Source organism: Equus quagga, chromosome 15 (genome assembly GCF_021613505.1).
Source record: "Equus quagga isolate Etosha38 chromosome 15, UCLA_HA_Equagga_1.0, whole genome shotgun sequence".
NCBI lineage: Eukaryota > Metazoa > Chordata > Mammalia > Perissodactyla > Equidae > Equus > Equus quagga.
This window is the reverse complement of record NC_060281.1, coordinates 63,537,977-63,561,360: the sequence shown is the minus strand read 5'-3', so window position 1 is coordinate 63,561,360 and position 23,384 is coordinate 63,537,977. Positions and strand designations below refer to the sequence as shown.

Sequence of the window (23,384 nt, the reverse complement as noted above, 5' to 3'; positions counted from 1 at the left end):
CTCGAGCGGTGCGTGCGGCGTCCGAGACGTGCGTGCGCGTGTCGGGGCCGGTGCGCGTGCGTGAGGGGGCGGGGACGCGGAGGACGCGCGAGCGCGTGGGGTCGGACGCGGCGCGTGCGAGGGGGTGGCGGCGGGCAGGGCCGGGAGTGGGCTCCGAGCGGTCCGGGCCGCCCAGCCTGTGTGCCCAGCCACCTGTCCCGGAGGCACGGCTCGTCATTGATTTGCGGTTGGTGCTGCCATTGTGAGGGACTGCTTCCCCCATCGAACCTTCTAGGTGCTTACTGCAGGTACAGACGAAGGTGCTGGGTGTTGTGTCTTTGCTTCGTAGTGAGACGCGTCTTGATCCTGTTAGTAATGTTGCGGTTGTTTAGCCTCGTCGTTCTAGGTAGACGGTGATTTCATCAGCAAATAATTTTTGTTCCTAACTGTGATTTTTAGCCCTTGCGCGGTACTTCTTGAATTCAGGTCGCAGCGTTCCTAGCGGACGGCCCCGCTTGCGGAGAAAGATGACAATGCCCTAGTGTCTGAAGGTGCGGGGGAGATTTTGAACCAGATATTTTCGGTGATGCAAAATAAGATTTCTTCTATTCTTTTGGTAAGAGAAAGAGATAACGAGGCCATAGTCCACGCGACGGTTACCATGACCCCCTCAGGGCTGAGCTTTGGACGGAAATAAGGAAACTGCGTTTGACCTTGACCCCTGCCGGAGCGCAGCACGGCCTCGGGGTGGCGGGGTGAGGAAGGGCTGCCGGGGAGACCTGGCCTCGGGCCGCGGCGCTCCGTGCCCTTCAGCCCCGCCACCCCCGACGGAGGCGGCCTCACCGTCAGGTTGCGAGGGGAGATGTCCCTCCCCGGCTTGCAAACCTTTTTAATAAAGTCTCTCTTTTCTTTAAAACTTTACCTTTGCCTCGTGAAGCTGCACGTTTTGGTTGACACCTGCTTACTTTATCCCCCCCCCCCCCCAACTGGGACTAGATGTTTAAAATTTTGCATATGGCTTCTCTGCTGAAGTGATCATGCTCTTTTTTATTAGAGTAGGAAATTTCTTAGCAGTAAAAGTCTGACGTTCCTAGGAGAAATCCAACGTGGTTATTATACTGTTTTTAAAAAATATATACTACTGGATTCTGTTCGTGGATACCGTAGAGGTTGTATGCTAGAACCAGTGATGAGCTAGGTCTACTTTAATAAGTTCGATGGCCAAAAGGGCTGGATGGATTTCCAGTTCTTGGCGTAGTCTCAAGATACTCATTTTTTAAAAAAGCTTTTTACTTCCTATTAAAGTTATTTTGGCGGTTTTCCTCAAAATTGCATCTTATCAGTATTTTCAGTGTTTAAGATCAAACAGGTTTGTGTGTGGTCTTTTAAAAAAGCTATACATCTCTAGCTCCTAGCTTCCTGATCTTCAGTGTTGTGTGTATGTGTGTTTTTTATCAAATAGATTAAGTGGAGATGTGTATACGTTTAATCTAGTTTTATTTTTCAGAGACAGCTCAAAAATTTAATTAATTTATTTTTATTTTTCCTTGACATTAATCAAAATGATGTGTATCATGTAACATGTAGTATCAATGTCAAAGATAAGGTTAACATAAAAACTGTAGTTCCCATCTAAAGTGTATGGAGAAAGTGAAGAATTTCAGTTCTATGTATACCTTAATAGAATATACTGTTAAAAAAAAAAATAGAAAGTAAAAGGGAACACAGGATGTCATCCAGAATGCTAGCTAACAAATGTTAGTCTGGTTAGAAATGTTGATTGCGGTTAACTGTCTGTCTGGGAGATAGATAACGCAACTCTTCTACCCCTTTTTAAACCACCTCAACACTACTCTGACTTTTCTCTATAGCCTAACTAATCTACTCCTCTCTTGTTTCATTAAAATTGTCCCTCTGTCTTGCAGACTTCATCAGTCCATCTTTTTTCATTGCATTTCAAAGTTAATTGCAGACATCAGTATACTTTTTCTAGATACTGCAGAATCCATATGCATTACTAAGTAGAATTTAGCTTTTTCTTTTGATGTAGAATTTTACATTAAATGAAATGCACAAAATTAAAGCATACATTTGCTGAGTTTTCACAGATGCGTGATCTTTGCCTTTTGCGTCTTTAAATATGTCTCTGCTATCTCTGCTAGCCCCAGAGTTCTCACCCTTTGGCTGCTGGGTCCTTTTGCTGATCATTCCTTGCCCTTTGCAGATGCCAAATACTGATGAATTGATTCAGAAACCGAAGAGATCCTGTTCTCTTATATTAAGAAGTGTATATTCCGTATGCTCGAGTGAAACGCCGTCCCTGACAAGGTCTTGCATATCTCTGAGCGCTGGCCCTCAGGGACTGGGTATTCAAACAGACCTGAGGGCAGACACCTGGGGAAACAGACAAGTTATTGTGGTTGCTCATTAAATATTTGACAAATGCCAGTGTAAACGAATATGAAGTACAAGGCACTATGCTGGCCTTTTTCTGGGATTTAAATTGAGACTATCCCATTTCTCAAGTGTTTCATTATCTCTAAGGGAAGTGGACAGCTAAGTAGTGGTGGGGTAGGGCAGTGTGTTGAAACACTAGAGCATGGGCAAATGCTCCATGATTACTGGCCAGGGAGCCACTGATTCTCTGGGACAACAGGAAGGCTTCTCAGAAAAGGTGGCATTTAAGTGAAGCTTAGAGAACATGGGGCAAGTACAGTAGGAATTCAGATTGAAAGTTGTCGGGGCCCAGAATGTAGACGGTCATGAGCCTGTATACTCAGTACCTAATCAGAGCTGTGCTGTGGAAGCTTTCCTGCCTCAGATAGTGAATTTCGTAGCCTCCTTGTTGTTACTTGAAGCTGCTTCCAGCCCATCTCTGCCCTGGTGGTCGGCAGAACGGTGGCTCCCCAAAGAGAACTGTGTGCTAATCCCCAGAACCTGGGGTCTATCTCCTTTATCAGCCAGCTTTATTAAATCTTACCGTTTCTTAATGGGCTTTACAGGAACCGTGTCCTAGGATTGTTGGCAGGAATCTGTGGTCTCCCTTAGACTACTCTATCCATCTGCGTATGTCACCTGTATCTCATAGTCACACTCAAATCTGTGACAAAAGACCATTTCCTGCCTCTCAGGAAGTCCTGTTTGAGAATATAGCCAAGCAGTTTGGGGAGATACAGATAAAACAGAAATATAGAGGGCAGATGATACAGCTGGATAACCCTCACATCTAAATATGTGCTTCCAAATGTCCCTTCTCTGACCCTCTCATGTTCAAAACTAACCGCATCACCCCTCTAGTACCTGCTCCAACTGATACATTATTGTCTATTCAGTCATCCAGAAACTTGGGAGTCATCTTTACCCCTCATGCCGTCTTCACACCACATCCAGTCGAGTTCTAGGACATAGCAATCTCTCCAGAAGGTACCTGCTCTCCATTCCTACCCTCACCGATTCTGTTTTGTGTGCCGTCTTCTGGATTACAGTGTTAGCCTCCTGCCTGGTCTCTTTGCTGCTGTTATGTCTTCCCCTGGTCCATCACACAACTACCCCAAATGCAGAGAAGGCATTTTTAAGATGCAAATCTAGGATCGTTCCCTGGCTTAGATGTAGGAAAAAGTCAGCATTTCTGAGAATGGCATTCTGGGCCCTCTGTGACCTAGGCATGCCTCTGGCCTCCTTTCTGGCTGCTGCCTGCCGTTGACCATATGCACCAGCTGCACTGAGCTTTCTCTCCCTACACACCGTTGTCTTGGGGTTGGCCTTTGTTCACACGGTTGCCCACCCTCCATAGCTGCCTAACCAGCTCTGGACTGGACTAGCCTTGAAACCACCAGGTTGGGGTGCGGGCCGTCTTCTGTGCTCCACGACCCCTTGGGCATGCTGTTATCATAGCAGCAATCATCCTGCACAGTAGGTGTCCATTTTCAGTTTCTCCAACTAGACTCAGCTGCTTGAGGACAGGGAGAAATACTCTGTTCACGTTTTTACCCCCTGGGCCTAGTACAGAGCCAGGCACACAGTAAGTGTTCAGTAATGATTTATTAAAACAACAGAAGATCCAGATCTATAACATCAAGATAGTTACCATCAAGTTACAACTTACCAGCTGTTTCCTTAAGAAGAAATAAAACTCATCTCAGGATCCCTGCCCTGGAAATGACTGCTTTTGCTTTAGAGAAGTCACTTTTGGCCAGTTGCATAAAAAGATCCTGTGTGTATCTGGTGACTGATTAAAAGATCTGATTACCCCCAGAAATTGTAGAAATTGACAATTAAATAGATTAAATAATGGCTTAGATCAGTGGTTCTCAACCTTGGCTGCACATTAGAATCACCTACGGAGCTATTTAAAAAAAAGCCTGGCCCCGGCCCAGACAGTTAAACCAGAATCTCCTAGTGGGGAAGGGTGGCATGGGACCCAGGTCTCAATAATTTATAAATCTACCTGGCAATTCCAGTATGCAGTCAGGTTTGAAAACCACTGGTTTAGATAAAGGTTTGAGTAAGTTACCTAGAAGTGGAGGTTAAGGGAAGTTAGGATGAAGTGAGACTAATTGCAAGCTATTTGTATTTTAAATCATGAAACAGGAAAGTCGTTGGAACGGACCTTAGATATCCGTGTAAACTGGCAACTGTACTATAGTTTTTTTTTTTTAATAAGATCCTATTGAAAATTTATTAGTGATCAGAAATTGCCTGCCTCCTTAGGCAGCCTGTTCTATGTGCGGATGTCATTTGATTAACATTGTCTTATTATATTGACTTGTAATTAATTTCTTTGTGACTCTACCATTTCTCCTAATTCTGCCCTCTGGAACAACTCAGAATAAATATTATCCCTGTTCTACAGGACTTGTACATGTGTGAAGACCATTCTCTTGTTTCTCTCAAGTAATTTTTTTTTTTTTTAAAGATTGGCACCCGAGCTAACAACTGTTGCCAATCTTCTTTTTTTTTTTTTTTTGCTTTTTCTCCCCAAACCCCCCAGTACATAGTTGTATGTTTTACTTGTGAGTCCTTCTAGTTGTGGCATGTAGGACGCTACCTCAATATGACCTGACAAGCAGTGCCATGTCCGTGCCCAGGATCCAAACTGGCGAAGCCCTGGGCCACCAAAGCAGAGTGCATGAACTTAACCACTTGGCCATGGGGCTGGCCCTTAAGTAATTTCTTGCACAGGCTAAACATCCCTGGTTATTTCAACCTTTACTCATCTGACATTGAAAAGTAAGCTCCGTGAGGGCAGGGCCTATCTGAACAGCCACTGCTGTATTCTCGGCCCCTAGAATAAGACTTGGAATATTGTAAACACTCAGTTAATGTCTGGTGCAAAAAACAATGAATACAGGAACCATGTGCACTCATTCCACCTTTCTATCCTGCTAACTATGGCATTCTTACTCTTTAAAATAAATCTCGTGTTTTTCTAATAATATCCATACAAAGTACATATAGCATCCACATCTGTATCTTAATTCCCATATCTAGTATGTTCACTGCCTTTGTCAGGTACAGTTTATAACTGATCCTTACTCATGTTGCTGGGGAAAGGGTTGCAAAGCGCTAAGGAAGTGCCTGGTATTGGAGACCTCACTCCGTGTGGACATGACCCCTTGGTCAGCTAGCGGTGAGTCTCTCGCTGCACTTTTGTTTAGTCCGTGTTGCTTGCATTAGGGACTGTGGGAGTAAACAGGAAGAAACACTAAAACTTCCTGGGGAATTTGTCCCGGGAATTACACCAAAAGGGATGATGTTTGATCTTGAGGGTGGATAGAGTTTTGCTAAGAGGCAAGAAAGGGAAGAGCATTCCTGGCATAGGAATAGCATATGGAAACATGTTAGGGCAGTTCAAGTGGTTTAGCCTGGTTCTAGGGAAAAGTGTGGTAGTTTGATGGAACATTTAGGACGAGTGAGGTAGAAAAGGATCCTAAATCCATGCTGAGGACTTGGTCCATGTTCCTGTAAGTACTGTGAGACCAACAGAATTTTAATCAAGGAGTGAAACTTTTGTGTTTTATAGAAATGACACTGATGTGGCCACTCACTGGAGTAGGAGAGATCAAAGGCAGTGAGGGCCAAAACCGAGGCCATGGCAGTAGGAATCTAGAGGAAGAGATGGATGGGAGAGACATTTCCAGGTTGTGGTAAATGATTAGATGTTAAGAGGACATGTTACTGGGTCCCTAGATGTCATTTATTTTTTAAATTAACAAATAATCCTTACCATGTGTCAGGCACTGTTGCGTGTGCTTTACAAATATTGACTCATTTAATTCTTGTGATAACCCTATGAGGTGGGCGCTGTTTTATCCCCATTGTAAAGAAGAAGAGACTGAGATACTGAGAGGCTAGGAAACCGCCTAGGAAGTAACGGAGCAGGGGCTTGAACCCAGGCAGTCTGGCGGCAGAATCCGTCCTGTTAACCACGGGTGGAAATATGCACTTGAATTTAGGGAAAGAGAGGGGGATAGAGGACAGTGGTCTATTAATTCTAGCCAAAACACTTAGCCCTGTTGTGTCATGCCATGGTGCCATGGGATAGGCAGACGGTGGGGATAAAGTAAATAGATATGCTCTGTGTCCTGGAAGTGCCCGGGGGCCACTGAAAATGGAGACTGAGACTGAGGATGCAACAAAGGGAAACCTACATTTAAACTAATCTAATTTTTTAAATCATTAGAGACAACTAAGAAGTACCAAGATATACAGAGGAAAACCAGGTAAGGATGGAAGCAAAGTAAATAAAGAGCATCCGAGAGCAGTTGAGAGGCCAGCAATGCCCTCTCTAATAGATGTGGCTGATGAGAACCGTTTCAGTGTGGTAGCCAGAAGCTACGGTACTTTTATTTATGTAAGCGTGCCTAGAATTGAAGTGGAAATCCTTAAGATCTCCAGAAGACAAAAGGGGCAAACAATATGAAAGAAAACAAAACAAAATACAAAAGAACTATAAATATAAACATGGAAAATATTCAAACCCAGTATTTAAAAAGTGGAAATTAAAAATACTATCTATATTTAAAACAAATTAAAAGTGCAATGCTTATAGACTTCTGCTTCTGGCCAAAATGCAGTAATAGGGAGTGGATTTAGCCTCTTGCCCAAACAACATCAACAACAAAAAGACAGACAAAATACATGAACCAATCATTTCAAGACGCTGCATGTCAGACCACAAAGGCCAGTCATCCCTGAGAGATGGAGAACCAACGAGGTAAGCCCTGTGGTTGCCCCAGGTTATTGCTTCGAGAGAGTTTCCAGGTTAGGAAACAGCAGAGGGGACACTGAGGTGAAGTCCAGCAGACTGCTTGAGTCAAGGATCTGCAGCTGAGACTCTGGGAGGGCAGAGCAGCTGCACTTCACGGGACAGAGCACCAAGAGGAGAGGTCTGCAGAGGGTCTCCCTCCAGTCATCAGTGTAGCTCAGCACGTGTGTGACGGAACCACCCAAGGCCAGGGAAAGAATCGTCTAAGGATGGAGGGAATTGTATTTGACGTTCACATGGGGAATATTCCTTGTTACTGCTAGCCAGACTGGAAAACGCTTCTAATTCCCAGATCATTGGGAGGGGAGCTAAATCTATATATAAAACACTAAAAGGAAAAATGTCTACTTAGAATTCTATAGTCAGCAAAAATATCTTTCAACAACAAAGGTAAGACAACCTACGGAATGGGGGAAATATTAGGAAATCGTATAGCTGATAAGGGTTTAATATCCAGAATATGTAAAGAACTACAGCTCAACAACAAAAAGACAAATGACCCAATTTAAAAATCGGCAAAGGGGGGCTGGCCCTGTGGCCGAGTGGTTAAGTTCGTGCGCTCCGCTGCAGGCGGCCCAGTGTTTCATTGGTTCGAATCCTGGGCGCGGACATGGCACTGTTCATCAAACCATGCTGAGGCAGCGTCCCACATACCACAACTAGAAGGACCCACAATGAAGAATATACAACTATGTACCCGGGGCCTTTGGGGAGAAAAAGGAAAAAAATAAAATCTTAAAAAAAAAAAATCGGCAAAGGACTTGAACAGACATTTCTCCAAAGACATACAAATGTCCAATAAGTGCATGAAAATAATGCATATTAAAACCATAATCAAATATCACTTCACACCTACTAGGATTGCTGTAATAATTTAAAAAATGGAATAACCAGTGTTGGCAAGCACAAGGGGAAACTGCAACCCTTGTATATTGCTGGTGTGAATGTAAAATGAGGCAGCTGCTGTGGAAAACAGTTTAGTGGGTCCTCAAAACGCTAAACATAAACTTGCCATATGACTCGGCAATTTCCTTGGTGGGTACCCAAGGGAATTGAACACAGGGACTGGAGCAGATATTTGTGTGCCAGTGTTCATTGCAGCATTATTCACAACAGCCAATAGGTGGAAACAGCCCACATGTTCATCAACAGATGAATGGTTAAACAAGATGTGGTCTAGCTGTACAATGGAATATTATTCAGCCATTAAAAGTAATGAAGTTCTGATACACACTACAACGTGGATGAACCTTGAAAACATGCTAAATGGAATAAGCTAGACAGAAAAGAACAAATATTATATGATTCCACTTATATGAAATATCTAGCACAGTCAAATTTGTAGAGATAGAAATTAAATTACAGGTTATCAGAGTTTGAGGGGAGGGAGGAATAGGAAGTTAGTGCTTATTTGAGTGTTTCTGTTTAGGGTGATGAAAAAGTTTTGAAGTTAGTATTGATGGTTGCACAACATTTTGAATGTAATTAATGCCATGGAAATGTACACTTAGCATTGGTTAAAATGGTAAATTTTCTTACATATATTTTTACCGAAATTTAAAGATTAATAATGTAATATACCAAAAACCATTGAATTGTACACTTTAGGTTAATTGTATGGTGAGTTATATCTCAATAAAACTTAAACAAACAAAGGCAAAATAAAGACACTGTCTGACATAAAAAAGCTGAAAGAATCTGTTACCAGCAGAATTATTACCATAGTACAAGAAATGTTAGAAGATATCCTTCAGGGGGAAGGGAAATGAAACCAAATGGAAATTTGAATCTACCAAAAGCATTGGCAACGGTAACTACATAGGTAAATATAGAGCATTTGTCCTTAACATTTAAATATCTTTAAAAGATAATTGCCCATGTGTTAGTTTTCTGTTACTGAGTAGCAAGTTACCACAAACTTAGCAGCTTCAAACAGCACCACTTGTTAGCTGCCAGTTCTGAGGGTGGAAGTCTGACACAGTGTGGCTGGGTTTTCTGCTCAGATACCCAGCAGCTGATGGCAAGGTGTTGGCTGGCCCAACATCTCACCTGGAGGTTCCAGGGAGAGTCCACTTCCAAGCTCACTCTAACTGTTGGCAGAAGTCGGTTCCTGTGGCGATAGGCCCCTGGGCCCCGTCTCCTTGCTGGCTGTCGGCTGGGTTCTGCTCTTAGCTCTCACCGACTGCCCATGTTCCTTGCCACATGGCACCTTCCACCTTCAGGCCAGTAGTGGCACATCACATTTTTCTTGTGCTTCAAATTTCTGACTTCCCTTCTGTGATTAGCTGGAGAAAACACTTGTTTTCTTATTTGTAAATTGAGACTGTTATATTGGGTCAGGTTTTGTGGTTTTTGTTTTCCTCAGAAAAGGATTTGTATTCATTTTGATTCCAAATGAAATTTAGCATGAAACTCTAGAGATTAAGGGGGAAATGCAGTCTATGTAGCTCTTGTCTTCCTACTGCTGGGAATTTCAGGCACTGTAGATGTGTTTTTGGAACATCTGATACTCCTCTCTGTGCTGTGGGTGTTCGTGTCATACCCCGCTGGTGCGAGGCGGTCTAAGCTCATGATTTATGGCACCTCTGAGTCGCAGCAAACTGTCCTCACATTTCTTTCTTCTCCTCAGCTTGCCTTCCCAGCATCTTGCATTAACAAGAAAGTGTTACTGAGAGCAAGGAGGGCATGGAAGCCGAGTTACCCACTGCCCAGTCCCACGTAAGTTGGGCTGCCTTCTTTTTTCTTTGTTTTCCAACTGAGAATCCCTTATTGCTTAAGCTCTGAAGTTCCTTTGCGTAGGAACTTCAGAAATTGTAACTCAGGATACACTTCTCCAGGAGACCAGCACTGTCCTGTTTCTTTATTTGTAGTTGTAGGTTTATTTCCTTTCATATAAAAGAAACACAAGTTTAACAGTAACATGGGTGGGAGTCAAGTCAGGCGCTAGAAGGACTCTGATGGAACACTCTTGCATCCACGCTACGGAATTGAGCTCACAGCGGGCTTCCTCCCCCAAGGATGGTGTGAGAACTGGGAGTGCTGGTGCCCCTGGAGGGTTTCTCTGGTCCCAGTTGTCCTGGCTGTGGTGCAGGCTGTGTTAATTCCTCCATGAGGCGTGCTCTTTGAAGGAGCTCAGGGACAACTTACGTCATTATCGAGGGGCAGCTGCAGCCACAGCAGGAAGGTCTCGGCTGAGAAGGGAACCTCTGGGACCAGCATGACCTGAGAGCGTCCAGGTGGAGACTGGGCTCCTCACACCTCCTTCAGCTGCTTCCCCTGGAGGGTCCCTCGCATGTCACCTCTGCTTGTACTGAAAACCCCACCAGAACGTGTTGTAGTTTGTGCTTTCAATTGTCCTACATATTTTGGAGGATTTAATAGAAGAAAATTGGTCTATTTACCCAAATATTACTGTTTTTGTTGCTCATCCTTCACTCCAGAGATTTAAAGTTTCTCTCTGGCATCATTTCCCGTCTACCTCAAGAGCTACCTTTAGCACGTCTTCTAGAACGGCTCTGCTAGTAACCAGTTCTGTTAACTTTACTTCATTTAAGAATGTATTTTGTATAATTCCTCAAAGGTATTTTCACTTTATATAGAAATTCTGGCTTGACAGTTCTTTTCTTTCAGTTCTTTTTGTTTTCTTAAAAAACATTCGCTGTGTTTTGACCTTCATGGTCTTTGTTCAAGTTTTTTTTTTTTCTATGTGTAATTAATATTTCTTTTTGATATGGCTAAAGGCCTTGCTTCTGTATCTATTCTTTGTGAAATTGTTTTGCTGTTATTAAAATAAAATCTCTTCTCCGTTTTCTTGATGCCTACCAATGTTTAGGAAGAATGTTTTGGATAATTATTTTGGCCACAAACATGGCTAGCTTGGTCTCTTAAGTATTAGGTTGTTCTTGAACTCAAGACTGTTTTCTCCTCTTTTCATGCGTTGAATTAGGTTTTTTATTTCACATAATAGAAATGTAGATTGACTTTTGGTGTCTGATTTTCCTTGCTATAACTGTTTATAACAAACTTGAGTTAAATAAAAGTGCTTGTAGGGCTGGCCCTGTGGACAAGTGGTTAAAATTCCATGCGTTCCGCTTCAGTGGCCCAGGTTCACAGGTTTGGATCTGAGGCGCAGACCTTCTCCACTCAGCAACCATGCTGTGGAGGCATCCCACATACAAAAAATAGAGGAAGATTGGCACAGATGTTAGCTCAGGGCTAATCTTCCTTAGGGGGGAAAAAGTGCTTCTGACAGTTTCTAAACCTAAAGCATAACATGGAACTGGTTTTTGTACAGTAGGTACCTGTACCTGATAGCCATTCCTTTTAGGAATTAACCCAGATCCAAAATAAATGCTAAATGCTCCTAGCATGATTCTGCTTCATCCTCTTTCCCTACTCCAGTGCTATCCACCTAATCTCTCTCTCTGTCAGTGTTTAGGAAAGGGAGGGCAAGGAGATACATCTGGCTTAATATAGGTTTTTTTCATGTTGTAGACACTGGTGACCTTCAAGGATATACTTGTGAACTTCAACAGGGAGGAGTGGAAGCTACTGAACGCTGCTCAGCAGATCATGTACAAAGATGTGATGCTGGAGAACTATGAGAACCTGGTTTCCTTGGGTAAGACTAACCTCTGTGTGTGGAGATGTACTCCCTGGGACGATTTTGGTTCTTCGTTGATTGAAAGGTATGGAAACCCTGAAGCATATATCAGAGTGTGACCTTGGGGTCAGGGACCCAATTTCTTTAAGGCATAGATCAGTGTTTTTGTACTCCTTCTGCTTTAGTGCAAAAAATTATTTTGATTGGTCAGATTTTTAAAAATGCATATTTTGCTGCCTCTGGAGCCTCACCTTGTCTACTGTGCAGAGTGCCCCCAGGACTATGAAGGGTTCAACTGGGGTGTTTTTTTGTGTCCAGCCCAGATTCCCCAACCTTTGCCGAATTCTTGATCTCTCCCTGTGAACAGGGCATCAGCTTCCCAAGCCAGATGTGATCCTCCGGTTGGAGAAAGGGCAAGAGCCGTGGCTGGCAGAGAGAGGGATCCACCAGGAGACCCATCCAGGTGAGGATCAGACAGGAGGTGTTGCAGGCAGTTTCCAGATGACCTGTCAGGGGCTAGAATCCTGGCAGATGGTGGTCACTAGTCCTCATTTCCAAGAAGACTGAGTTTATTTACCTGCTGTTTCCCCCTTGTGAATCTTCTTTCTCCGATCTGCTCACACTTCATCTGCATTCAGAGACAAGGCTGTTTTTCTGCTTCGTTGAAATTATCTTTCTCTTGATGTGCTTGGGTTCAGCCCTGTCCATATTGCTGTCCTGGTTGTTAGCTCTAACTCTAGCATCCCCGTTCTCTCATTTTTCATAGAATCGTTTCTTTGGTCTTTGCCTGTCTTTTTGCTTTCACGTGGCGCCTTCCCACAGCCTCAGTTCTGCCTGTTTGGTAAGCTCTGTGGTGAGTCCCCATGCTGCCCCTCTCCGGTGTTTTCGGCCAGTTGGAAAACTGCCCCAGAGGGCTCACCAGCTCCTGTTGGCTTAACCCTTCTTCCCTTCCAGAATTGCTGCTCAAAAACGCCTGTTTTCTAACCATACATAGCTCTTTATTTCATGTTTTTTCAATTTATACCTATTTCACTTTAATCTTAATATCTCTAAAATGTCCTAACATCATTCCTTTCCCAACTTCCCTGTGTATAAAAAAACCCAGCCTTCTAGGTTAAGAAGTAGAAAGTAGTCTTTCATGTTTCTCCTCCTTTAGTCTCTCTAAGACATCTTTTCCCTGACCTTTGTTTCCAAGCTCAATTCTTGACTTCTCTCTCCTCAGCCATCTTGAGCTTGCTGTCTGAGGCATACTGCAGTAGTCTCCTTGGCATGGTGCAGCACAGCGGGGCGCTGGCCAGTGACTGACTCCGGGTGGGCTCGGCCAGACACGTGGCTTCCCAAGTCCAGTGTACTCTAGGCAGGTTGTAGCAACCTACAGTTGTTTCTGTCTGGGGCCCAAAGTCCATGTGCATCAGGCATTTCCCTGCATCTCAGGCTTTGAGTATGATGTAAATAAGATCTGTCAGAGTCTTGGTTGTCTGGTAATTGGCACCTCAAGACCTTTCTCTGTGAAACCTTTTATGATTTTCAATTCTCTGTAAAGAGCTTGATCAGTCAGTGCTTTGGGGCCATGGGAGGGAAGATTGTTCTCTCTTTTCTTTCATTTTTTTATTACTTGCTTTATTTTTTCCATTCATGTGTTTGTTCATTTAGCAAGCTTTCCTGGATGTTTGTTGGAAAGTATCCAAAAGTAACTGACTAGATGCAGCAGTTTAGATTTTTATTAAGACTTTGTTGTCAAAAGAAATACTGAAACTTCCTGTGCTTAAACACATGAAATTTAAGGGAAGCTACACAGGTATGTGAACTTCATTATCAAAGTGAAAAGTATAATGAGTGATGGCTTTAAAAATTCATGGATGCTACAGATTTTGAAGATAATTTGCTTGAGTGGGTATGTTACATAATACATGGGAGATTTTTAGGATTTTGATAAAGAGAAGCACCCCATTCATGTATTCAAACACTCTGCTCCGAGTTTTTCTCTGTCAGTGCTCAGCCTCCAGTTCTCATCACGCATGTTCATTTTAGAAGTTTTCAGTTGGCATTTGTAGTTTGAAAATCTTCTACGATGGGATTCTGATGGGAGACGATGGTGTATTTCCTATAAAAAATCATCAAGGTGGCAGTATATACATACAGTGGCATATTATTCAGCCTTAAAAAGGAAGGAAATTCTACAATATGCTACAACATGGATGAACTTTGAAGATATGCTAAGTGAAATAAGGCAGTCACAAAAGGACAAATAGTGCATGATTCCAATTATATGAGGTACTTAAAGTTGTCAGAATCATAAAGACAGAAAGTAGAATGGTGGTTGCCAGGGGCTAAGTTGAAGGGAGAATGGGGAATTACTGTTGACTAGGTATAGGGTTTCAGTTTTACAAGATGAAAAGGGTTCTGGAGATGGATGGTGGTGATGGCTGCATGATAATGTCAATGTACTTAATGCCACTGAACCAAACACTTAAAAATGGATAACATGGTAAACTTTATGTTATGTGTATTTTACTACAATAAAAAGAAAAATAAATAAGGCTGGGGAAGAAATGAGTATCTAACAAAGTTGTAAATGAAGATAGGACTGGTAGGGGTTGGGTTGTACAAAGAAAGCAGTTAGAAGCCTGGCAGGGGCTGTTCACCCTGTGTGTTAGTTTCTTGGGCCAAAACAAAGTTCCTCGGGCTCGGTGGCTTAAAACAACAGAACCTCTTGTCTCGCAGTTGTAGAGGCCAGATTCTGAATGGAGGTGTCGCGTGGCCGTGCTCCCTCTGGAGTCTGGCAGAGGATCCTTCCTGCCTCCTCCAGCTTTGGTGGCCCCAGCTGTTCTAGCTTGTAAATGCGTCACTCCAGTCAGCCTTCATCTTCACGAGGCATTTTCCTGTGTGTCTTTCTGTGTGTCTCCTCTCCTCTTCCTACGAGAACACCAGTTGTATTGTATTGGGGCCCACCCTTCATCTGATTATATCTGCAATGATCCCATTTCCAAATACAGTCACATTCTGAAATATTGGGGGTTAGGACTTCAACATACTTTCTTTGGGAGACAAAATGCAACCCATACACCAGGTAAGAGTAGACTATCACCCCACTTACGTAGGGAGAGGTGGTAAACAGTGGAGTTTTTCCTTGGTTCAGAACTAAACATTCTACCTGAAAGGCATTGAAAAACAAACGTCGACTCTTAGAAGGGAGACTAATTTGCAGTAATATCTGTGGGTATAAGCAGAAGGGCAAAAAGTTCAGGAGAATATAAGTTAGCATGCATGTTCTGAGTTAGTGTCTTGTGGTGCTAGCCCTGTCAGTTGTTAAGTCTTGATGTCTCAGAACAAAGTACTCACAATAGGAGATAGGAATAGTAATTACTATAAATGGTATCACTTTGACCATACATGTGTCAGAGACTGTGATGAGCTCACACCTTATATAATACTTACAATAATCTTACATGACAAATACTGTCATCCTTAGATTACAGATAAGCAAAATGATTTTTGAAAAGTCTAACAGCTTGTTCGAGTTAACCAGTAGTGGTGGTACAGCTTACATTAGAACCTGTATCTGGGTGACTTCCGTGCTCCTGCTCTTCCAGCCCGTCACATGGCCATTCTGAGAGGTTTGTTGTGTCCGTCATCTGGGCATGACTCTGTAGTGCTTTGGTGATGTAGATAAAAGGCATTGCCTGACATGTGGCTGCATTCATGGTTTAGGAATATTGCCTTGGCAGTAGTGTGAAGAATGCATATCAGGGGAAGGGCCTGGCAACAAGTAGACACTTTAGGTTCTTGTCTGAGTAGTGCTGGGATTAGATAAGGGGGTGAAGTCCTTTCTATGGGCTTCCCTTATTGCCACACTACCCTGCATATCCTGATCCCATGTGTCATGCCCAGTCTGTGGCTTTACTCTCTTTGCTCCTTTTATGTCTTTTATGTACCACATACCTGACGCATTTCCTGCTTACTGCTCTGTTCCTCCGTTTCTCTTTCTCCACTGAGGTTACAAAACTATACTGGAAAGCAACGCTGCACAGCTTACATGCTTTGTCTTCACGTACATCCCACCATTCTGACCTTAATACTTTTTTTAGTTATGCAAAGCTTTTTCTTTTCTTTCAGATTTGGAGACTGCAGGTGAAATTAAATCATCAGTTTCCAGTAAGAGCATTTCTAAAGATAAACAGTCCTGTGACATTAAAATGGAAGGAATGGCAAAGAATGATCTCTGGTGTTTGTCATTAGAAGAAGTCTGGAGATGTGAAGACCAATTGGACAAGTATCAAGAAAGCCAGGAGAGACATTTGAGGCAAGTGGCATTTACCCAAAAGAAAGTACTTACTCAGGAGAGAGTCTGTGAAAATGGTAAATATGGGGGGAACTGTCTTCTTCCTGCTCAGCTAATCCTGAGAGAGTATTTCCATAAACATGACTCATGTACTAAAAGTTTAAAACATGATTTAGTTTTTAGTGGTCATGAGGAGAGCTATTCAAATAATAGTAAGGACTGTGGTCAAACCTTCTGTCAAAACATTCACCTTATTCAATTTTCAAGAACTCAAACGGTAGATAAATCCTACAAATGCCCCGATAATGATAGCTCTCTTACTCACGGTACATCCCTTGGTATATCAAAGGGTATACACAGAGAGAAACCCTATGAATGTAAGGAATGTGGAAAGTTCTTCAGCTGGCGCTCTAATCTTACCAGGCACCGGCTTATTCATACCGGAGAAAAGCCCTATGAATGTAAAGAATGTGGAAAATCTTTCAGCCGGAGTTCTCATCTCATTGGACATCAAAAGACTCATACTGGTGAAGAACCCTATGAATGTAAAGAATGTGGAAAATCCTTCAGCTGGTTCTCTCACCTTGTTACCCATCAGAGAACTCATACGGGAGACAAACTGTACACATGTAATCAGTGCGGGAAATCTTTTGTTCATAGCTCCAGGCTTATTAGGCATCAGAGAACCCATACTGGAGAGAAACCTTATGAATGTCCTGAATGTGGGAAATCTTTCAGACAGAACACACATCTCATTCTGCATCAAAGAACTCATGTCAGAGTGAGGCCCTATGAATGTAATGAATGTGGGAAGTCTTACAGCCAAAGATCTCACCTCGTTGTACATCACAGAACCCACACTGGACTAAAACCCTTCGAATGTAAAGACTGTGGAAAATGCTTTAGTCGAAGCTCTCACCTTTATTCACATCAGAGAACCCATACCAGAGAGAAGCCATATGAATGCCGTGCTTGTGGAAAATCCTTCAGCCAGAGTTCTGCCCTCATTGTGCATCAGAGAATTCATACTGGGGAGAAACCATATGAATGTTGTCAGTGTGGAAAAGCCTTCATTCGGAAGAATGACCTTATTAAGCACCAGAGGATTCATACTGGAGAAGAGACCTATAAATGTAATCAGTGTGGAGTTGTCTTCAGCCAGAACTCTCCATTTATAGTACATCAAATAGCTCACACTGGAGAGCAAATCTTAACGTGTCATCAGTGTGGGACAGCACTTGTCAGTAGCTCTAACCTTATTAGATACCAGACAAACCATCTTACAGAAAATACTTACTAACATAGTGAATATGGAAAATTCTTCACAAAGAGCAATAGCTTTATTTTGCATTGGAGGACTCCTGGAGAGAAGCTGTACAGATGTAATCTATGTGGAAAAGCTTTCAATCCTGTTACCACCCTTTTGTGCCCTAGAGAAACGGTCCTAAAGGGGGAAAAAAACCCCACAAATTTTATTTTAGTACACAAATATGTCAGATTTTCTCCTTTCCACAAATTCCTACAAAAGTTAGTTGACCTGGGAGCATTCTTGACCAAGCCTTAAATGCTAAAATCTGAAAAGGAAACATTAAGTAGGTGAGTTGTTGAGAGATGATCCAGCTGTGTTACCTCCTTCAAAAAAGAAATAAATGAACATGCTACTTCAATAGGATAAATAGAGGAGAGTTGTTGCTGAGAAGAATAAAAAATTGGTATTGTAACAAAAGATGCAAAATAATATTCCAGGGAATTAATAAGCCATTTTTTACTTGATTGTCCCTGTTTTCTGGGACGCTTAGTCTGCTTTATGTGTCTGATATGAACTGTGTTTTGGTTAGCAGCGGGGAAGATGCTTATAATGTAAAGCAGGAAAAGAACAATACATTTACTTGTGGTACCCATTTTAAAATATATTTGCATGTGGACAAGAATTGAAAAAGTATGGATAAATGGGCAGAACTGATTTGTGAGATAGTGGGGTAATGAGTTCGTTTTATAGTCTAATCGTTGTTACTGTAATAATTATTTGAAGATGTTTTTAAATATTAAAAAAGGATATCTAGTTTCTCTATTCTACCATCAAGGAAGCTTGAGAACCACCTGCCAGCACACTTCCTATTAATTCCTAAGTTGTTTGGGTCACAGTTAGAGGTGTATCTTTGAGACATGGTGCTAAAGGTTCCTAGGAATTTAAAAACACAGTGATTCTCTGGACATTGGGACTTAGAGGAACACTGGGTATTTGAACACGTCAGGGAGGGTCTTCATTTGAGTGGGAGCAGGTACCTGGGCAAGACTTAGAGCAAGTATGCTCATGAAATAAACAGCACTGGCCAAAGCCACCCTCTTTGCAAGGCAGTCTTTTGTCTTTATAAAGAGACTTAGGAGCATAACTCTTAGCTAGCCTTCCCGAATTGAAATCCCACCTCTGTCCTTAGCTTGCTGGTGAACTTGGGCATGCTGCCTAGCTGTTCTGTGCCTGATTTACAGGTATCCTCTGTAAATTAGGGATAAGATCACTTACCTCTTCAGATTGTGATATTAAATGAGTAAATGTATAAACAGTTTAGAATAGTGCCTGACCTATGTTAAGTACTTTATCATTATTAGCTGTGATTATTAATATTACTGCTATTGCGTCACCCTGGTGTCTGTCATTTAATTTACACCTGCTTGAGTGCTAGTAAAATCACACTGAGTTCTCACTTCCCTTTCAGTCATACGTGTTTCTCTTTTTACCTACATCAGAACTTGGCAGCCTGAGGGAATTACCCAGAGTAGGTTTATGGACTCATTTGCGAGGATCAGTAAACAACTGTTAATATTGTATGCAAATTTATTTTCTTTGTACAAAGGTTTTTCCTTCTAGGGGGAGGATCCTAATCTTGAGAGTCACTGGTAAGTCCATGACCCAAAAAAGATTGATAAAGAGAATCTGTTTTAATTCTCCTTCATTCTATAAATGGATCTGTGTGTAGGGACTGATCATTATTTGCCATTTTCTGGCAAACAAGATATATATTAGGTGCTCAGTGGTTGATTTTTGAATGATAAATAAATATTGCTGAGACCAGCAGGACAAAGCTCTTGGTGTCTCTCCGGGAAAATCTAGAAATGATTGTTTAAATTGTGAGACTTGAGACTACAGGGAGCATGAGACCGTATCACTTGTACTCTTCACTTGCAGTTGAGATGAGGGGAGCTGGCACAGGTCTCACGTCTTGAATGAAGTCCAACCCAGAACTGGATCCCAGTTGCTGCTCTTCTCGGTGCTTACATGCCATTCATATGCATGACATACTCCTGTCAGAAATGGTTTTCTTCATAAGCAGTGGTTCTTTATGGGAGTAGAAGAGCAGCCCCTCAGTTGAGCCTCTTAGCATTTCTCATAACTTATGACTTAATTTTCCTCAACTGTGTAATGGGGATGCTGCTAGTATCTCCCTCGGAGGGCTGTTGTGGAGACGAAGTGAGATAGTGTGTATAGAGTACTTAAAACAGTGCCTGGCACATAGTAAGTACTATATGTGTTAGCTGTTAGTAATTATATTACTATTATTCGTACCCTAAGGAATGTGAGAAGAGATAGATGTCTACGGATGATCACGGAAACATTACTTATAATAGTGCAAAATTTTCGATATGTAAAAATGTATAATAGCAAAATGATTGTAGCATATCAGTGTAATAGAATAGTATGCAAACATTAAAATTATGCAAACAGAAAGTTTGATAATAAAAAATTTTGATGCTGTCAAGTGTTATAAAAAAAGCATGATAAATAGTAGTCAATATAGAGTAAGGTCAAATATGTAAAAATAAATGAATTTTTTAAAAAATGAATCTTGCTCAAAACTGTAAGGAAATTTCTCAAAAGATTAATAGCAGTTAACCTACATATTGGGAGAATTGGTATTTGCTTTTATATTTTTTTTGTACTTTTCTGTTCTTTGCACTCTCTTCAAAGAATATATATTACTTTTAGGATCAGGAAAACAGTCTCTGCAGTGATGGAATATATTCTCTTCAAAAGTTCTTATCTACAAAAAGCTACTAGAACTTTAAGGGAATTTGTGAAAGTCACAGGATACAAGATCAATATACAAAAATTGATTTCATTACTATGTAGTAGCAGGGAACAATTTGGAAATGAAATCAGAAATACAGTCCCATTTAGAATGATACAAAAATATGAAATGCTTGGATAAGTTTGATGAAATGAGCAAGATCTGTACAGTGAAAAGTATAAAATATTGCTGAAAGAATTTCAAGAACACGTAAAAAATACATAATGAACAGAGAAATGTATCATGATCAGGAGTGGGAAAACTCAATATTGGTTAATTGACAGTCCTCCCCAAATTAATCTTTAGGTTCAGAGGTATTCATGTGGAAATTGACAAACTAATCAAAGATGTAGATGGAAATGCAAAAGTCATAAAATATCCAAAGCAATTTTTTTAGAAGAACAATGTTAGAGGGCTTATACTACCTAATTTCAAAGTTTACTATAGAACTACATTAATAAAATGTTGGCATGAGGATAAATATAGAGCAGTAAAAGAGGACAGAGTCCAGAAATTGACCTACACATGTTGTCAATTAGATTTTTGATAGAAGTGCCAAAATAATTCAATGTGGAAAAGAGTCTTTTAAACAAATGATGGTGTAACAACTGGATATTTGTATGGAAAAAAACAACCCTCCCCTTACCTCATTGCATACAAAAAATAACTCAAAATGCATCGCAAACCTAAATGGAAAAGCTGAAACTTTTAAATATCTAGAAGAAAACAGAAAAAATGTTCATGGCCCTGAGCTAGGCAGAGATTTCTTATAGCACAAAAAGCATGAGTCATAAAAGAAAAATGATAAATTGGACTTAATAAAAATTAAAAACTCCAGCTCTTTTGAAAACACTATTAATAACATAAAAAGGCAAGCCATGGACTAGTATACATTCACAGCGTGTGCATCTGACAAAGACTTGTATCCAGAATACGAAGAACCCTTGTAAATTGTAAATAAGACCAACCAATAAAAAGAAAAATGTGCAAAGTATTTTACCAGATGCTTCACAAAAGAATACATATGAATGGCCAGGAAACCTATGTCAAGATGCTCAACATCTTTAGTCGTTAGGGAAATGCAAGTCAAAACCATGAGGAGATAGCACTTCACATCCAGTAGCATGACTAAGACAAAAAAGATAGTAACAAATGTTAATGAGGATTGGAGAGATTAGAACCCTCTTACATCACTGGTGGGTATAAAATATTACAGCCACTTTGGAAAACAGTTTACCATGTCTTCACAATGCTAAACAGGGCTGGCCCCGTGGCCAAGCGGTTAAGTTCATGCACTCCGCTTCAGCGGCCCAGGGTTTCGCTGTTTTGGATCCTGGGCACAGACGTGGCACTGCTCATCAAGCCATGCTGAGGTGGCGTCCCACATGCCACAACTCGAAGGACCCACAACTAAAATATACGACTGTGTACCAGGGGGCTTTGGGGAGAAAGAGGAAAAATAAAATCTTTAAAAAAAAATGCTAAACATACGGTTACCATGTGAGCCATCAGTTCCATTCCTAGGTATATACCCAAGAGAATTGAAAACATGTCCATACAAAAACATGCCCACGAATGTTCAGCATTATTCATAGTAGCCTGAGACTGGAACAAACACAAATATAATCAACACAACAGATACCATGTATAATAATTCACAAAATGTGAATGGATAGACAAATTGTAGTATTTCCATATAATGGAGCAATAAAAGGTAATAAACTAATGATATACCCAACAGCTTGGTTAAATCTCAAAAACATTCTAAGTAAAAGAAGTCAGACACAAAAGAGTACACACTGTGTGACTCCCATTTATAAAACTTTAGAAAACGTAATCTATAATGACCACTGATGAATCTGTGGTTGCCTGTGGCTAAGGGTTGGAGAGCAACTGACTGAAAATAGGGCCATAGGGAACTATTGGAATGATCTGTATTGTGTTTGTGGTGATGGTTCCATGACTATTCTTTTGTTAAAGTCATCAAACTATACAGTTGAAATGGATCCAGTTTGTTGTATGTAAATTTTGCTTCAATAAAGTTGATTTTTTTTAAATAAATTTATTTTTTTGTTGAGGAAGATTTGCCCTGAGCTAATATCTGTTCACAATCTTCCTCTTTTTTTTGCTTGAGGAAGATTAGCCCTGAGCTAACATCTGTGCCAATCTTCCCCCTACTTTTTTGTATGTGGGATGCTGCCACAGCATGGCTGATAAGTGAAGTGGGTCTGAGCCTGGGATTCGAACTCATGAACCTGGGATGCCAAACCACTTGGCCATGGGGCCAGCCCTCTAAAGTTGATTTTTTAAAAATATTTGGAAAACCAGGTATTTCTGGGAAATGAGAAAATTTCCAGCTCCAAGTGAATGCTAATAACAATAGTAGTAGTAATTGGTGCTTTTTGTAACTTATCTTCATTTATAGACGTGTTAATAGGAAGTAGCCAATCTGCTAAGCCCTTTAATGCATTATTTCTATCTATAACTCTATGTAGAATATAATATTATCCCCCCCAATAGTTAACAGAACTAGAGTTTGGAAATTTTAAGTAATTTTCCCAAATTCACATGGCTAGTAAATTTTGAAGCTTTATTTGAAAGATAACTAGCGAGTGTGGCAGATCTCAAATGGGATAATGTCTGGCATATAGTAGAGGGTCTTATAAAATTAGCTATTCTAATATTAAAAAATAAATACAAACCACAATTGTTATTCTCTTCAGAGACAAATTCACTCAGACCTCCCTCAAACAATGTCCTCTCCCTCTTTATATTGTCATTGTTGTCATGTCATATCTTAAAATGAAGCAGCTACTAAGTGGAAATTAGGATCTACGGGGAAGAAAGGAAACTAGTTACGTTAAAACGAGTTAGGTGGCATGTGAGCTACATGCACCGTCTCATTTAGTTTTCACACTAATTCTGTTAATGAGTATTACTTCTTCCATTTTCTGAGTTCAAAGTGACTTGTCCCAGGTTTCACAGTAAGAAGTGGAGGAGCCAGGCTTCACACCCAGGTCACTTTGGCTCCCGCATCTGCAGATGTTCTGCTACTCCTTGCTGCCTGTGCATCTGTCTAAGCATCTTGGCGCTATCCTAAGGGTAGTGGGAAACACTGAAGACTTTTAAGAAAGGCCCCAGCATCTCCATGACCAACGCTATAGGCACATGGGGAATCAGAAAGTG

At 41.2% G+C, this 23,384-nt stretch overlaps 1 protein-coding gene across 3 annotated transcripts; it reads left to right on the top strand.

The window, feature by feature from the left end:
• The first annotated feature begins 104 nt into the window (after window positions 1-104).
• On the top strand, window positions 105-22,311 carry ZNF10 (zinc finger protein 10). Of its 3 annotated transcripts, XM_046639120.1 has the most exons (6): window positions 6,242-6,275; window positions 6,662-6,701; window positions 9,876-9,964; window positions 11,741-11,867; window positions 12,217-12,312; window positions 15,966-22,311. In XM_046639120.1, the coding sequence occupies exons 3-6, from the start codon at window positions 9,932-9,934 to the stop codon at window positions 17,429-17,431; spliced, it is 1,722 nt and encodes a 573-aa protein (XP_046495076.1). In that variant the 5' UTR covers window positions 6,242-6,275; window positions 6,662-6,701; window positions 9,876-9,931; the 3' UTR covers window positions 17,432-22,311. The 3 variants fall into 3 exon arrangements, with proteins under 3 accessions (XP_046495074.1, XP_046495076.1, XP_046495075.1); XM_046639118.1 differs by lacking the exons at window positions 6,242-6,275; window positions 6,662-6,701 and adding an exon at window positions 105-287; XM_046639119.1 differs by lacking the exons at window positions 6,242-6,275; window positions 6,662-6,701 and adding an exon at window positions 6,741-7,195.
• The last annotated feature ends 1,073 nt before the right edge of the window (window positions 22,312-23,384 follow it).

Coding starts and splice junctions, on each gene's coding strand:
- ZNF10 (XM_046639118.1), top strand. CDS start 9,932: ATGGAAGCCGAGTTACCCACTGCCCAGTCCCAC. Junction 9,965..11,740: donor TACCCACTGCCCAGTCCCAC/GTAAGTTGGGCT, acceptor TTCATGTTGTAG/ACACTGGTGACCTTCAAGGA. Junction 12,313..15,965: donor CCACCAGGAGACCCATCCAG/GTGAGGATCAGA, acceptor CTTTTCTTTCAG/ATTTGGAGACTGCAGGTGAA.